General features: G+C 54.9%; 1 protein-coding gene across 1 annotated transcript in view; it reads left to right on the plus strand.

The window, feature by feature from the left end:
* The window catches only part of TFEB (transcription factor EB), a 48,279-nt gene extending 46,055 nt beyond the window's left edge, over positions 1–2,224 (plus strand). The window contains exons 8-9 of the mRNA XM_040249711.1: positions 8–155; positions 1,138–2,224. Of these exons, the coding sequence (XP_040105645.1) occupies positions 8–155; positions 1,138–1,626 (637 nt within the window). The 3' untranslated portion in view covers positions 1,627–2,224. The remainder of the gene's footprint in view (positions 1–7; positions 156–1,137) is intronic.
* The last annotated feature ends 12,673 nt before the right edge of the window (positions 2,225–14,897 follow it).

The raw sequence follows: 14,897 nt of genomic DNA on the forward strand, positions 1-14,897 counted from the left end.
CCTGCAGGGACGTGCGCTGGAACAAGGGCACCATCCTCAAGGCCTCTGTTGACTACATCCGGAGAATGCAGAAGGACCTGCAGAAATCCCGGGAGCTGGAGAACCATTCTCGGCGCCTGGAGATGACCAACAAGCAGCTCTGGCTCCGCATCCAGGTTTGGGTCTTGAACCTGGTCCTCTTGGGTGGCTCTGACTCCTGACCCCTGGCCTGAGTCCTGACCCCAGGGGCAGTGCTCACACTTCTGCAGTTGGAGATGGAGGGATGATCCCCATGGGGAAGGAAGACGTATCAGTCAGGATGTTATTGTTGGGTAACAATCACCAGCACTTTAAGCAGCAGATGTCAGCTGGAGGGTCTGCTCTGCGAGACTCATTTTAGGATCCAGACTGGTGGACAATATATCCAGCGCTGGTTTTTAAAGCCCTATGTCACTCTTAGGGTCCTTTCTGCTCACATTTCCTTGATCAATGCAAGCACATGCCTACACCTAACTTCAAGGGGGCAGGAAAGGGTAAACCTACCTCTGTGGGAGGCAGAGAGCTGGAATTACTTGGCAGGGAGTGCCCACAGTGAGCAAGAGAAAGAACAAAGGCTTGGGAAAGTCCATGCTACCACCTAGAGGCACCTAGTCCTGGCTCTGTTGTTGAAGGCCTTTTGTCCTCTTTGGGCCTGACACTGGTCACCTATATAAAGGGCAATTGGCCTGCAGCTTCAAAGATTTTCTGTTTCTTATGGTAGATAATACGATTCACATTGCAATCCAGCACACATAGTCAGCTCAAAGTGAAAAAAAAATCAAAGTTTCATGAAAGAACCCTCATCCTTAATAGATGCAATGCATTCTGATAATTTCTAGTCTAGTCTAGTCCAGGCAAGTCTATTTCAATTTAAAAAAAAATAGAGAGCTGTTCAAGGCTCAACTGTAGTGGTTTCCCAACCCACTAATGAGTTGCGACTTGTAGCTGGAAAACACGCTGGTGGAGACTCTAGAGCTGCCCTATGCTTGCTCCCAGCTGAGATATTTTGTGGTCTTGAGTGCCACAAAGGGAGGGTCAAGGGCGGCAGCGGGGGTTGGGGTGGGTGGCAGCAGGTTCCCAGGGGTGGGTGCCTCTAGCCTCTGTCTGTCCCGCCCGCAGGAGCTGGAGATGCAGGCTCGGGTGCACGGCCTGCCCACCACCTCACCCTCTGGCATGAACATGGCCGAGCTGGCCCAGCAGGTGGTGAAGCAGGAGCTGCCCAGCGAGGAGGGCCCTGGGGAGGCCCTGCTATTGGGGGCTGAGGTCCCCGACCCCGAGCCACTGCCGGCTCTGCCCCCTCAGGCCCCACTGCCCGCTCCAGCCCAGCCGCCCCAGCCACCGTCCCCATTCCACCACCTGGACTTCAGCCACAACCTGAGCTTTGGGGGCGGAGGCAACGAAGGGCCCCCGGGCTACCCCGAACCTCTGGGGCCAGAGCATGCCTCCCCATTCCCCAACCTGTCCAAGAAAGATCTGGACCTCATGCTCCTAGACGACTCCCTGCTCCCGCTGGCCTCCGACCCCCTCTTCTCCACCATGTCCCCTGAGGCCTCCAAGGCCAGCAGCCGCAGGAGCAGCTTCAGCATGGAGGAGGGCGACGTGCTGTGACCTGGGCGACAGGGGCGGGCCTGGGGTCTGGGAGGGCCAGGGCCACTTCCCCCCCACCCTTCAGGCTGCACTTGAGTGTGAAGTAGCCCCTGCCCGGCCTCACTCCTCCCGTCGGCCCCCCACCCCGTGTGGACTTAGTGCCCGCTTGGCAGCCCGTGGGTTGGAAGCCCCCCACCCAGGGGCAGCTCTTTTCACGGGGCTGGGCAGGAATAGACCTCCAGCCCAGCTCCTCCCAGAGGTGAAATCATGAGGGCAAGGCGAGGGGGCGCCACAGAGGGGTGGACAGGGTGTGCTGGAGGTAAGAAGACACCTTACCTTCGAGCCTGGTCCCCCCATCAGTGAAGGAGGACTCATTGGAACCAGGGGTCCAGAAGTTCCTTCTTGGAGGCATGGACTGGTCCAGGGGTGCCCAGGCTTGCCTTTCTGGCACTCCCCCACCCCCCCTTTGGTGCTAACAGCTCTCCTCCAGGTGGTGTGAGGGCGGGGGTAGACAGAAGAGGGGGCGCTGGGTTCAAGTTAGAATGTGGGGTCACTGCTGGAAGAGCAGCTCCCCTCAAGGCTCCCCACTTTGTGCCTTTAGTAAACACTGTGCTTTGTACCCGCTTGTCCTGTCTCTTTGGAGGGGGTCTGGGGGCCAACAGATGCTGGGGAGGAGTCAACCCGATGGGCTCAGCTCAAATGCCCCCGAGGGGGATCAGGGCTGGGGGATACAGACAGAAGGGACTGAGTCCATCGCCTGGTTCCCCCAGCTCCCTAGCAGGGCCCCATGGAAGCTGGAGATGTAGCCTTACTTAGGGGTCTTGGGTGCTTCTGGGGGCTGTGTCCCTCCCCATGGCCACAAGGTGGCGCTGCCGCCCCGCTGGTCTCACACCTCCCGCTGAGGCCTGAGTTGGCAGAGCCAGGTGACTGGGAGACCCTGTTGCTTGGAAACCAAGTCTACAGCTCCTGGGCACTGTGGGCCCAGACTACCCGGGCTGGGGACGGTGGGCATGTTTCTCCTGTCTCCACCCCCAGTTCTTTCCTCTACGTAGGTGGGCTGCCCGCTCTGTGGGGGCAAGGTCCAGGACAAACTCTCTAGGTTATGAGGGGCTCTCTGCCCTGTGGGTTAAGGGAGAGGGACCCACGTGAACTACAGTTGGGAGGAGGAGGCACCAGGGCGAAGGTTCTGCTCCGGCACCCTCAGGCGTTGAGACCCCTCCCAAACCCTTTCCTCTCTGGGCTAAAGGCTCTCTCACCCCACAATAGTTCCTGGGGCGCCTCTGCTCCAAGATCCTGGGGCTTTATGACCTCACTCAGGGTGGGGAAAATGGGCTTGGGACAGAGAGGGGTGAGGGGGTGTGCCTCTTGAGCTGGGGTGTCTGGAGGAAGGGAGGAGAGCATTTTTGCCAGCTTTGCCCTCCTCTCCCTCGACTTCCCACAGTCTCTTCAGGCAAAGACCAGAATGGCTTCCCCCTCTTGGAGCCCTGTGAGGACAACTGGGCCTAATTAAAAAAAAAAAAAAATCCCAAGATGAAAATGGCTAAGAGGGCAATTTCCTCCTTGCAGAACGGGAGATCAAATCAACGTTGGAGCAATTAACGTGTGAGGGAGAGGTGGAAAGGGCCGGGCGTGTGGGTGCTGATGACAGCCAGGCCAGGGATTAATCTCAAGGTCAGATGGAGCTGTGGATGCCTTTGTGAGTTGGAGCTCCCACAAGCACGGGCACCTCCTTCCCGTTCCAGGCCCCACCCCACAGCCGGGACCTGCCCGCGGCCTGGGAGCCTTTCTTCTCCGGAGGCAGGTCCTGAGCTCTGGCTGGGGGAGGCGCGGGGGTGTGGAAATCTTCCCAGGCCCTACCTCAGGCCACAGAGGCTCTCTCCTCCCCAAGTCTGTTCTTTCTTTTCACCCTGGGGACTGACTTGGGAGTAGCGCGCTGCCCTCCCACTTCTTCAAGCAGCCTCTCAAGACCATGGAATCCTCACCTGCCTGCTGGCTTCCCGCCCCAAGGTTCCTTCAGCCTGGCCACCATCTGCAGCTGGATGGCCCAACGGGGTGTGCTGAGGGTGTGGGTGTGGGTTCTGCCCACAAGAGGGCGCTCAGAGCCAGGCGTGGGCAGTGGCCAAAAGGTGAGCAGTCTCCGCTTGCTTGTGCTTTTCAAGCTGCAATCCTACGTTTGATTTCAGCAGACACAGAGTACCTCCAGAATTTCAGCAAGCCACCAGAAACTTCATGTATCTGAGACTGGTCTGTGCGACCCTTAGCTAGTAGCTGGGATGGAGTCGGTCAACAGTTTCTGACTGCGGGTTATGAACATCTCTGATTAAATAAGAAGAGGATGCTGTCTTCATCCACACTCTTTATGTGGTACACAACACCTTTCCAGACATCAGGTCCACGAGGAGGGGATCTGTAAACAGGTAGAGTGGGTGAGGACTGGTGTGAAAGCAGAGATGGACCCGTTGAACCCCCTCATTTCCCAGAGGAAGCCCCCAGCGACTGGAGAGGAAGCAAAAATGTGAAAAGGCAGTGGGGTCTGGGAAGGGCTCCAAGGCAGGTCAGGGAAGGACGAGCAGCTGCAGCTCCCGTGGGTCTGCTATGGAGCCCCAAAGCCAAGCAGGTGCGCTGGGCGAGGGTCCTGCCATCCTCTGCTCCACTCCCTCCATCTGCTCATCCCCTGCCAGCTGCTGGCTTCTCATCTCCTGTACCGGGAGGGAGCTGGGATCTGAGGACAAGAAGCAGGACAGACACACTTCATCACGGTGTACACAGAGGAAGGTGGCTTTCCACCCCCGCCATCCACGGAGGATCTCCCTGTTCATTCAGACGGGAAGCCAAGAGTGGACTCCAGGCCCTGCTGAGAACGGGCAAGGGCTGGTGCTGGCTCTCGGCTCCTTAGAACCCACCTCCTCAGCGTGAGGAAGTCTTGGACATCCCACAGCATCTTTCCTTCGAGGCCTGGCCCACCCTCTGCAGAACAGGGCTGTCTGGAAGTGGAATGAAGCCTGGGGCAGGAGGGAGGGGGGATCCTGAGGAGGGGGGAGAAGATGGAGCTCAGAATGTGCTTTGGAATTTCTCTTTCCATCACCCACTGGTCCTTTAAATCAGAGGTTCTTCACTGTTTGGAGCCGCTGGCTTGGATGAGAGTCTGATATACACTATGGATCTTCCCTGCCCCACCCTCCTAAAAAATGAACCCTAAAATCAACCCTCCTGTTCCCAACCCATGCCTTCCTCCCCATCTCAAAGCCTGGGCCCCCTCCACGCCGCCTGAAGCAGATAGAAAGAGCCCCTTCAATTCACCCCCTGCCCCTCACTTCCTGAGACCTTTGCCTCTCAGGGTCCAGCCCCCATCCACCTCTTGGGCTCCTCCATTCTCATCTTTTTTCTTTGCTCTCTCTTTTCCGAGGGGGGCAGTGGAATTTATACAATATTTAAGCAGCCAGAGCCAAGTCCGGGAAGATATTATTAATGTAAAAGGGACGGGCTGCAAATGCTTTTGGACCTGGTTACAATTAGAGGGTGATTTTTCTAAAGGTCAATGAATTCAGATAATATCCACAGGGGGGAGAGAAATTTAATACCTTTTTAGTGAATTAATTAATTATAATATTATATCGGCTTGGGGTTCTTTTCCAGAGTGATTAAGGGAGCGATCCGTCTTCTGTGAGGCTGGGAGCGGTGCCTGCCGCCAGCGAGGACCCGGTCTCCGGGCTCAGGACGGGGGCCCTTTCCTCTCCTCTAGCTCCAGCTCTGTCCGGGGAGCTGGAGGGCTGAAGGCAGCAGGGGAGGCAGGTGGGACTGGGTCTGACTAGGGCACATGGGGTGATTGGTGGTGCCGTGTGATCTCAGCCCGGCCGTATTCCTGCTGGCTTGTCGCTGAGCCTCACACCATGGCCTGAGAAGCTGAGGCATGGGTTACAGCCTCCTTCTTTACACTTGGGAGAAACCAAGGCCCAGTGGGTTCAGAGACTGGACCTAAACCTCACCATGGGTTAAGACAGACTGGGGTGGTGGAGCCAGCTGGAAATAACAAGAAGGTTCCCCCACCTCCCACACCAAGCCTTCTGGAAAATATCCCCTGGCCCGTGTAGTTCCCCTTTTAGAAGAAAGAGACCCTTTCAGGGCATCACATGTGCCCAGGCTCAGCTTATAAAATGAAAATGTCCCAGCAGTGCTGATAAGTCAAGTGGCTGTGAGGTCCACAGAGGAAATAACTAAGATTTCTGTCCCCGCTCCTCACCCACTTGTGCATGCATCCATGTGTTCAATCATTCAGTCACCCAACAAACATTTGGGGCATACCCACTCTTTTTTTTTTCCTTTCATTTTTGGAGGCATACCCACTTTGAGCCATCACAGACAGACTGAAATAGTCCTTCTCCAGGCCAAGCCTGCCCCATCTTGAGCCCCAGGTGCTCATCTGAGTGACGGAGGGTGGGCTGGGGAGGCCTCCGTGGTCCCCTTCCACCTGGACGACAGCTCTGGCCTCCAGACTCCACCTGAGGGCAGGAAGGCTGAGAGAGAGTGATTGTTCATTCCCTCAGCAAACCCTGAGCACTCCTCACAGCCGGCTCTGTGCCGGGTAGCGGGGATGTCCCAGGGGGATAAGGGACAGTCCCTAGTCCCTGGTAGCCAGTCCCCAGACAGGTGGGGGTGACGAGACAGACACGTGAACAGCCAAGATGACTCAGTGAGGGGGTGACAGGAAGGCAGGGGTGATATTACACTGGGTCACGAGGGACTTGGCTGACAAGGAGAGGGAGGGGGCATTCCAGGCACAAACGGCAAAAGCCACCTGCAGACCAGACGGGCTGGGGAGCCCAGGCACTGACCGGAAGCCCGTTCCACGAGCACAGGTTCTGGGTCCAGGGGCGGACCGCATCGGAACCAAACGGGCCCACGTTGACATGCAGTCTCTGCCACGGCTTGTGTGTTAAGGCACTTTGGGGGGCGGGGGTACTTTCTCTCCTTTCCCCTTCAGTAAAGGGACTGCCATCGCTACCACCCAAGGGTGTTGTGGGAATTAAAGGAATTGTCCTTCAGTCGCCCAGTCGTGTCCGACTCTGCGAACCCACGGACTGCAGCCCACCCCGGAGTTTCCCCATGTTCCTTAAAGGAATAACCGAAAGGAAACGCCAGGCACAGCATCTCGCTACTGTCTGGCTCCAGACGACTTCACTTCCTGGCGGCCCTTGAGGGATGAGTGGGCCCTGGTTGTGCCCACAATCCTGTTTCTCCCCCAGGGGGCGCCCCCGGCGGCCCTAGCCTGGGGACCTCGGGCCGGGGAGACCAGCGCCTCCCTGCCGGCCTCGCTGCGCCCCGCGCCCCCTCCGCCCTCCACCCACCTTGGCCCTGGCTGCCCCCGCCCTTCCCCCGCCCTCTCCCCCCTTTCCGTGCGCGGCTGGCCGGGAGGGCCTTCCCATTGTACTATCTTTGGGCCCTAAATTAAAATTGATGACATCTTGAAATGAGCAGTGAGGGTAATTTTGCTTCTGAGCCGGGATGCTAATGAGGCCCCTTAATGGTGCAAACGCCGAGCTGACGGGTCGTGTGTCACGCGTGGCGGCGAGGGGGGTAATGGCCGCGGTAAGTGCCGGTAATTACACCCTGTCTCGCTGTATTTTGGCAGGCCTGGCGGGAGAGCGGGGGCTCCATCACCGCAGCCCGGGGCGCCCCCACCCACCGCGGGCCTGACAGCCGGAGATACCCGCCTCCTTCCCGCTAGGTCCCCCAACCCATCCCCTCTCCAAACCAGGGGCTTGGGGCTCAACCACCCCTCCACCCCCATGCACGCACTGTGCAACAGCGCGCACACACACTTCACGACTGTGTCCCCTACAGCCTGAGGACACATCCGCAGTGTGAACAGCACCCACATACACACCCGAGTTCACCCACTCCCACCCCCGACACGCCACACCCTGGGAACACACATGGCTCCATGTACACACCCTCGTGGTGCACACGTATGTGTGCTCACGAATAGTGCGTCCTCAAGTAGGGCGCATGTGCTGGGCAGCTACGGTGCTGCGGCTCTATTCTCTCTCACCCTCCACACTCGCCCCACTTTATGATGCAGACACTGAGCCTCGGGAGGTGCAGCAGCCCATCTAGGGTTACACAGCAGACGGAGGCAGAGGCAGGAGTGGAAGTCAGGTCTCACTGTGCCATCCTGGCACCCACCACATGTCCTCTTATGTGTACCTGCCTATACAGCTCTCTGCCTATGGACACATACACGCCTGTACATGTGTTTATCACACACAGGTCACATATAACCTCCATGCCCCCAAATACAGCTACCAATGTACTGTGCGGGCATTCACCCAGGAACTGTTGACACACAGGCATGTGGGTGTACTTAGCATGCACACATGCACACACAGTTACACACATGTGCGTGTGTGCTTGGATCACATACTGTTCACACTCCACAGGCCTGTAGGCTGCCAGTCATGCAGCCGCTCCAGGTTCTGGCACCTCACTTTCTAATGAAGGGGAAATAGTCCTACTTCCTTCTGGAATAGTTAGCTGTCAAGGTGTAATGACAGCTACACAAAGGTGTGTGACATGTGCTCCTACAACACCCCTGCAGAAATACACACTGGGTGCACACACAGACATTGTACACAGGCACACACATTCTGAACATATGGTATCTGAGTTCTTCGAGCATGTGGCACACGGCCTTTAGACACATTTCTGCGCAGACGTGATCCACATGCACTGACCACACAGGCACAGCCCTGGGCTAGACCGCAGGTGCGCAGCAGTGAAATTGGAACCCACAAAGCCTGTGGTTTCGTGTCTTGTGTATATCCTAGCCCCCTACACCCCACCCTGGGTGAGTGGCTATCAACCTGTTTATGGTAAAGGGTGAAAGCATGGACTTTGGACTTTGACTGCCTGGGTTCTTGGTCTGGGTCCATCACTTTCCTTGCTATGTGACGTTGGGTAAGTTACTTAACCTCTCTGTGTCTTGTTTTCTGCCTCTGTAAAATGGGATAAGGGTGTTGTGAGGGCTAAATGAGTTAACAGATGCAAGGCTCTTAGTGCCTGGCACATGGAAGCCCCCACATTTATTGGGGTGTGTATCAGCAACAAAGGATGCATGTCAGGATGTGAGAGGTACTAGAGGGTGGGCAGTGGAAGGCAGAAGACAGAGTTCCCCCTTAAGCCTGAGGTGGTCAGGGAGGGCTTTCTGGAGGAATAGTTGAGCTGGCCCTTGAGAAGAACTGTAGCCACCGTTCACTGAGCACCTATTCTGTGCTGGGTCCCACATTAAACCCTTGGTGTGAATTAAACCCCTTGAGTCTTCAGTGACCCCCAGGAACTGGGTACAGTCATGTCCACATTACGAATGAGGAGAAAAGGGCCCAGAGAGACTAGGTAACTTGCCCAAAGTCAGGAAGGGGTGAGGCAAGAGGAGAGGAGGGCCTGGGAATTCCAGGTGGGGAGCAGCATGTGTCAGAAATAGAGCAACAGATGGGAAAACACCCTGGGGGCTTTCCTTGATACACTGTATCAGTTTCCAGATAATGAGGGAGGGGAGAAGCATCTGGAGGGGGTTTCTGACCTAATTGCTGCCTCTCTTGTGGGGGCACCAGGGACCCAGTGGGGGTGGGGTGACTGGCACTGCCCAAAGATGCTGGAGCATCTTCACCTCTTCCTCCTGCCCCCACCAAGGACCAGATAGGGAAGGGGCAGGTCATGCTGAGACTCCCCGCCCTGGAAACCAGGCCTGGCTCCCTGGAAAGGGACCAGAGGGAGGCTGAGGAGGGCAAGAAGGCGCAGGAGGAGGCCGTGAGGGACAGTGAGCAAATGTCTACCCCTGGTCCTGAAGCCAGCATGGCCGCGCCCCAGGGGCTGGTTCCCTTGGACTCCTCCATAAGGAATAAATGCTCACCAGGGGGACTTCCCGGGCTGTGCAGTGGTTAAAACGTTGGCTTCCAGTGCAGGGCATGCGGCTCGTTCAGTCCCTGGCAGGGGAGCTAAGGTCTTGCATGTCTTGCAGACAAAAACAAAACAAGGCCCTCCCTCAAAAAACAGAAACAATATTTTAACAAATTCAATCAGGACTTAAAAAACAGTCCACATTAAAAAAAAAATCTTTAAAAAAGTTAAAAAGAAATAAAGTACGCTCTATAAAAAAAAGGGAGGGGTGCTTTCCAGGTGGCGCTAGTGGGAAAGAACTCGCCTACCAATGCAGGAGACACAAGAGACACGGGTTTGATCCCTGGTTCGGGAAGACCCCCTGGAGGAGGAAGTAGCAACCACTCCAGTATTCTCGCCTGCAAAATTCCATGGACAGAGGAGCCTCGAGGGCCACAGTCCACGGGGCACAACTGAGCACACAGATTAAAAGAGAAATGTTCACCAAGGCCCCCAAGTTTCTCCCCAGAGGGGCCACAACATCCCTTTTGGCCTCACGTCTATAAACGCGTCCCAGGGCCTGGCAGGCTGGTCCACTCATCATCCTTGAAGAGACCAGTGTTTGCACAAGCTCTTGCCATCTGTGGTACCTTTTTTTGATACCCAGCCAACGCAAGTGCTCCGTCCTCCACAAAGATCTCAGTTCAGGCACTTTGGGGCCCATCCACCCTGTATCTGTGTCTCAAGTCCTTAGGCCAATGGCAGAACATGCAAGAGGGGATACGCCTCATCCACTAGGGCAGCTCTCTGGATAGTTGAACTAAGCCCCTGTCCCCTGCCGTCTGCAGGGTCCTCCCTCTTCCCTGATCCCAGTCCCGTCACCTGCCCCCTGCCCACTGATGCCTGCCCCCAGCAGCCTTTACTCCAGACACTGCGTTGCTTTCACCCCTTTCCCTAAATCCCAGCGTGCCCAGCCACACTCCCTACGTGTTCCCCTGGCCCTCCACATCACATATGAGTCTGCCTTCATTGTGCCCCCTTGCCAGTGCTGGGAAGGAGCATGGCAATGGCCCCTCAACTGTGGGTCAGCATCTCATCTCCTCCCCTTTCCGGTGGTAAGAATTTGGGGACGCCTCCACCTATATCGTTTTTTGCCTTGTGTCGGAGGAGAGGATGGTCACAGTCCAACCCCCTAGGTTGGGGATTCCCTGGGGTGGGTGAGCACTGTCTCCCGCCCACTGGTGTGGCCAGCGCCTGGCCCATGGCAGGCAGAGGAGGGTGTGTACGTTGTGGGACCATGCCTTCTATTGTTCAAATCAGCACCGTTTAAGAGTGAGAGGTGGGGGACTTCCCTGGTGGCCCAGTGGTTAAGAACTTGCCTACCAATGCAGGGGACATGGGTTTGATCCCTGATCTGGGAAGATCCCACATGCCAGCGCACCACAACTGGAGAAAGCCCAAGTGCAGCGATGAAGACCCAGTGCAACCCCAAACAAACAAAAAAAAGAGAGGAAGGGGGTCCTGTGAATAATGACATCAGTGCAATCGGAGAAAAGTAGGCCTGTCTTGGGAGAAGCAGGATGTGTGGTCACTGGATCTGCCTGTGATGTTGGTCCCCTTCCTGCCCACACCTCTGGTGGGATGCGCCAGGGGTCTATGCACCCATCAGCCCGCAGGCCTGACCACCTCTGGGCCCTTAGGAGCCTGCCCAGCCCCTGCCAGGGGAGACATATAGAGAGGGTCCCAAGTGGGGGCAGACTCTCAAGAGGGAGAGGTGACTCCTGAGCTGTTGGGAGTGGTTTCTGAGGCTCGACAGTGGAGAGGAAATCTGAGAGGTGGGAAGGAGGGGTTCAGTTCAGTTCAGTTCAGTCGCTCAGTCGTGTCCGACTCTTTGCAACCCCATGAATCGCAGCACGCCAGGCCTCCCTGTCCATCACCAACTCCCGGAGTTCACTCAGACTTACGTCCATCGAGTCTGTGATGCCATCCAGCCATCTCATCCTCGGTCATCCCCTTCTTCTCCTGCCCCCAATCCCTCCCAGCATCAGTCTTTTCCAATGAGTCAACTCTTCACATGAGGTGGCCAAAGTACTGGAGTTTCAGCTTTAGCATCATTCCTTCCAGAGAAATCCCAGAGCTGATCTCCTTCAGAATGGACTGGTTGGATCTCCTTGCAGTCCAAGGGACTCTCAAGAGTCTTCTCCAACACCACAGTTCAAAAGCATCAATTCTTTGGCGCTCAGCCTTCTTCACAGCCCAACTCTCACATCCATACATGACCACAGGAAAAACCACAGCCTTGACTAGACGGACCTTAGTCGGCAAAGTAATGTCTCTGCTTTTGAATATACTATCTAGGTTGGTCATAACTTTTCTTCCAAGGAGTAAGCGTCTTTTAATTTCATGGCTGCAGTCACCATCTGCAGTGATTTTGGAGCCCAAAAAAATAAAGTCTGACACTGTTTCCACTGTTTCCCCCATCTATTTCCCATGAAGTGATGGGACTGGATGCCATGATCTTCGTTTTCTGAATGTTGAGCTTTAAGCCAACTTTTTCACTCTCCTCTTTCACTTTCATCAAGAGGCTTTTGAGTTCCTCTTCATTTTCTGCCATAAGGGTGGTGTCATCTGCATATCTGAGGTTATTGATATTTCTCCCAGCAATCTTGATTCCAGCTTGTGTTTCTTCCAGTCCAGCGTTTCTCATGATGTACTCTGAATAGAAGTTAAATAACCAGGGTGACAATATACAGCCTTGACGTACTCCTTTTCCTATTTGGAACCAGTCTGTTGTTCCAAGTCCAGTTCTAACTGTTGCTTCCTGACCTGCATACAGATTTCTCAAGAGGCAGGTCAGGTGGTCTGGTATTCACATCTCTTTCAGAATTTTCCACAGTTTATTGTGATCCACACAGTCAAAGGCTTTGGCATAGTCAATAAAGCAGAAGTAAATGTTTTTCTGGAACTCTCTGGATAGTGGATCCCAAATCCAAAGATGCTTTCCTGGAGGCACCACCAACCTCCATTATAGAAGGTAGTGACTGTAACCCTTATGAAGCACTGGCTTTGCAAGGCAGACACTCTTCTGGGCAATTTTCATGCACTAGCTCTCCTAATTCTCCAGGAAGCCTTGGGGGTTGGGGTGGTCCTGTTATCCCTGTTTTATGGAAGAGAAAGCTGAGACAGAGAGGTCCAGGGAAACTCACCCAATGCCTCACAACCCAGGTGGCCCTCCCCGTCCTCCAAGGCCCTGCTCCTGGCTTATAGTGAAGTTAAGCTGTGTCGTTGGAGGCTGATGGCTCCTCAGGGAGAGGCAAGCCCCTTCCTTCCAGGTCCCGATTCTGCACGTCGTGAAATCTGAAAATTCTGCAGGAGGCAGCTGGACTAGTAGAAAGAAGCTTGGCTCTGGAGGTAGACCCGGGTTTGACTCTGGTTCTGTCATTTACTTGCTGTGTGAACCCCTGGTATGTTTCTCACTCTCATGGTGCCTCAGCCTCCCCATCTGGAAAATACCTGTCCTGTTTGATGTCAGAGACTGGTTCCCTGTCCTCTTGCCCTTCAAGCTGGGCCTGCCCTGGGCTCCTTTCACCCCAAGAAGGCTGAAATTCAGGCCTCCGGAACCCACAGTTCTATCCTGATTCAGGCCAGGGGTTTGAAAGTGGAAGGCTACAGGCTCCTGAATCTGAGATACTCAAAATGATAGAAGTTGTTATATTCAGATTATTATCATGAGAGGGCACGTGACTTCAGGCCCGGGCAGCAAGAACTCGTCCAGCTGCACCCCCTGCCTTCCCCGCCACCATCAGGATGGGCTCAGAGGCTGGACTGGGCTGGGGTTGAGGGGCACCAACTACTATGAGCCCGTCAGGTGCCTTAGCCGATAGGTTCTAGAAAAGGGAAGGGGGAGAGGGAGACTGCTTCCTAATGAACAGTTAGTGTCTGCTGAGTGGCTAATCATGTGGTTCTGTGTAATTAAGAAGCTAATTAGTGCTGTGTCAATTAAGGTTTAATTAGTCCCTTCTTTAGAGAAGCCCGTAAGACCCTCATGCTGGAAGCTTCTGGAATGGAAAGTGGGAGTAGGGGTGGGGGAATGGATGCAAGGAGAGACCTCAGGTTGAGCCCTTCTTCCTCAAGTTCTGGGATCAGTGATTTTATCGACCCCTGGCCCCACTTTCGCTGGCTCTGGTCATGGAGATTTGGGGGCTCCATGAGGCTCCCCCATCACCAGCGTCTGTTTCCCCTGGTGAGTGATGATGTCCCTGCACAGCTCTTAAGGCATGGAACCCCATTCTCCACACCTGCTAAAGCCAGTAACGTCAGCTGCTTTCCCTTGAGAAAGGTGAAGAAACTGGGACCCAGAGAGGTAAAGAAACTTGCTCAAGGTCACACAGAGGATCTGGGATTCAACCCCAGGACTGCCGGGTTCTTTTCTTCTTACTTTTTTCTCCTCTGCCCTCTTCCTGAACATCCCACCTTCCTCTGTTTCTCAGCCAGGACCTGGTGGCTGGGTGCAGAGCAACCCTGGGTGCCCTCCTGCAGGCAGGCAGAGGCTGTAGGTAGAACTTGGTGGCAGGGCCCCAGCTGCTTGGCTGTCCACAAGGGATGGACTTGAGACCACAGTTGTCTTTGGAGCATCACATTCAGCAAGTCTTCTTACCCTCAGCTCCCAGCCAGCTGTTTTCCTGAGTCTCCCCCGTCCCCTGCCACCTCATCCCACTCTCTTCCAGAGGGGTACCACTCCTAAGGTAGGGCAGCCTTATTTTCTGTTGGGGTCCAGAGCTGACCACGGGTTCAGGCAGAAACCACTTTCCTTATAGCACACAGCACCCCCCTGCCCTGTTTAAGAATTTGATCAGCTTTTTTGAGGTAAATTTACAAACCATAAAGTTCATTCATTTTAAATGTACAATGCAATGGCTTTTAGTACAGATGATCAGAGTTGTCTGATCATCACTCTAATGTAATTTTAGGATATTTCTATCTCCCCAAAACAGAGCCCTGTACCCATTAGCAGTCAGCCCCTAATCCACCCTCCACCCCCAAGCCCAGCCCTAGGCAACACTAATCTGCTTTCTGTCTCTCCGGATATGCCAACTTGGACAATTCATATAAATGAGGCCAGACAAGACGTGGTCTTCGACTGGCTTCTCTTATTTAGCGTAATATTCCCCCTCTCCTGTTAATACTATTTTAAATAATACTGTGATAGACACCATGAAGCACAAGATCTTCATGTACATGCTGAATAATTTCTTTAGGGTAAATTCCTAAAAGGAAGATTGCTAGGACACGAGTTGGGGCACTTAGTTTGACCGACCCCCCACTCCCTCTTGCCTCCACCGTCTGATCGCAGTTGTTGGGGTCATCCCTGCCCAGGACAGGCACCTTCCTTTCGTGTCTGTGCCATCCCCCTGCCCCAC

The sequence above is a fragment of the Oryx dammah genome, unplaced genomic scaffold, assembly GCF_014754425.2.
Source record: "Oryx dammah isolate SB20612 unplaced genomic scaffold, SCBI_Odam_1.1 HiC_scaffold_11, whole genome shotgun sequence".
In the NCBI taxonomy this organism is placed as follows: Eukaryota; Metazoa; Chordata; class Mammalia; order Artiodactyla; family Bovidae; genus Oryx; species Oryx dammah.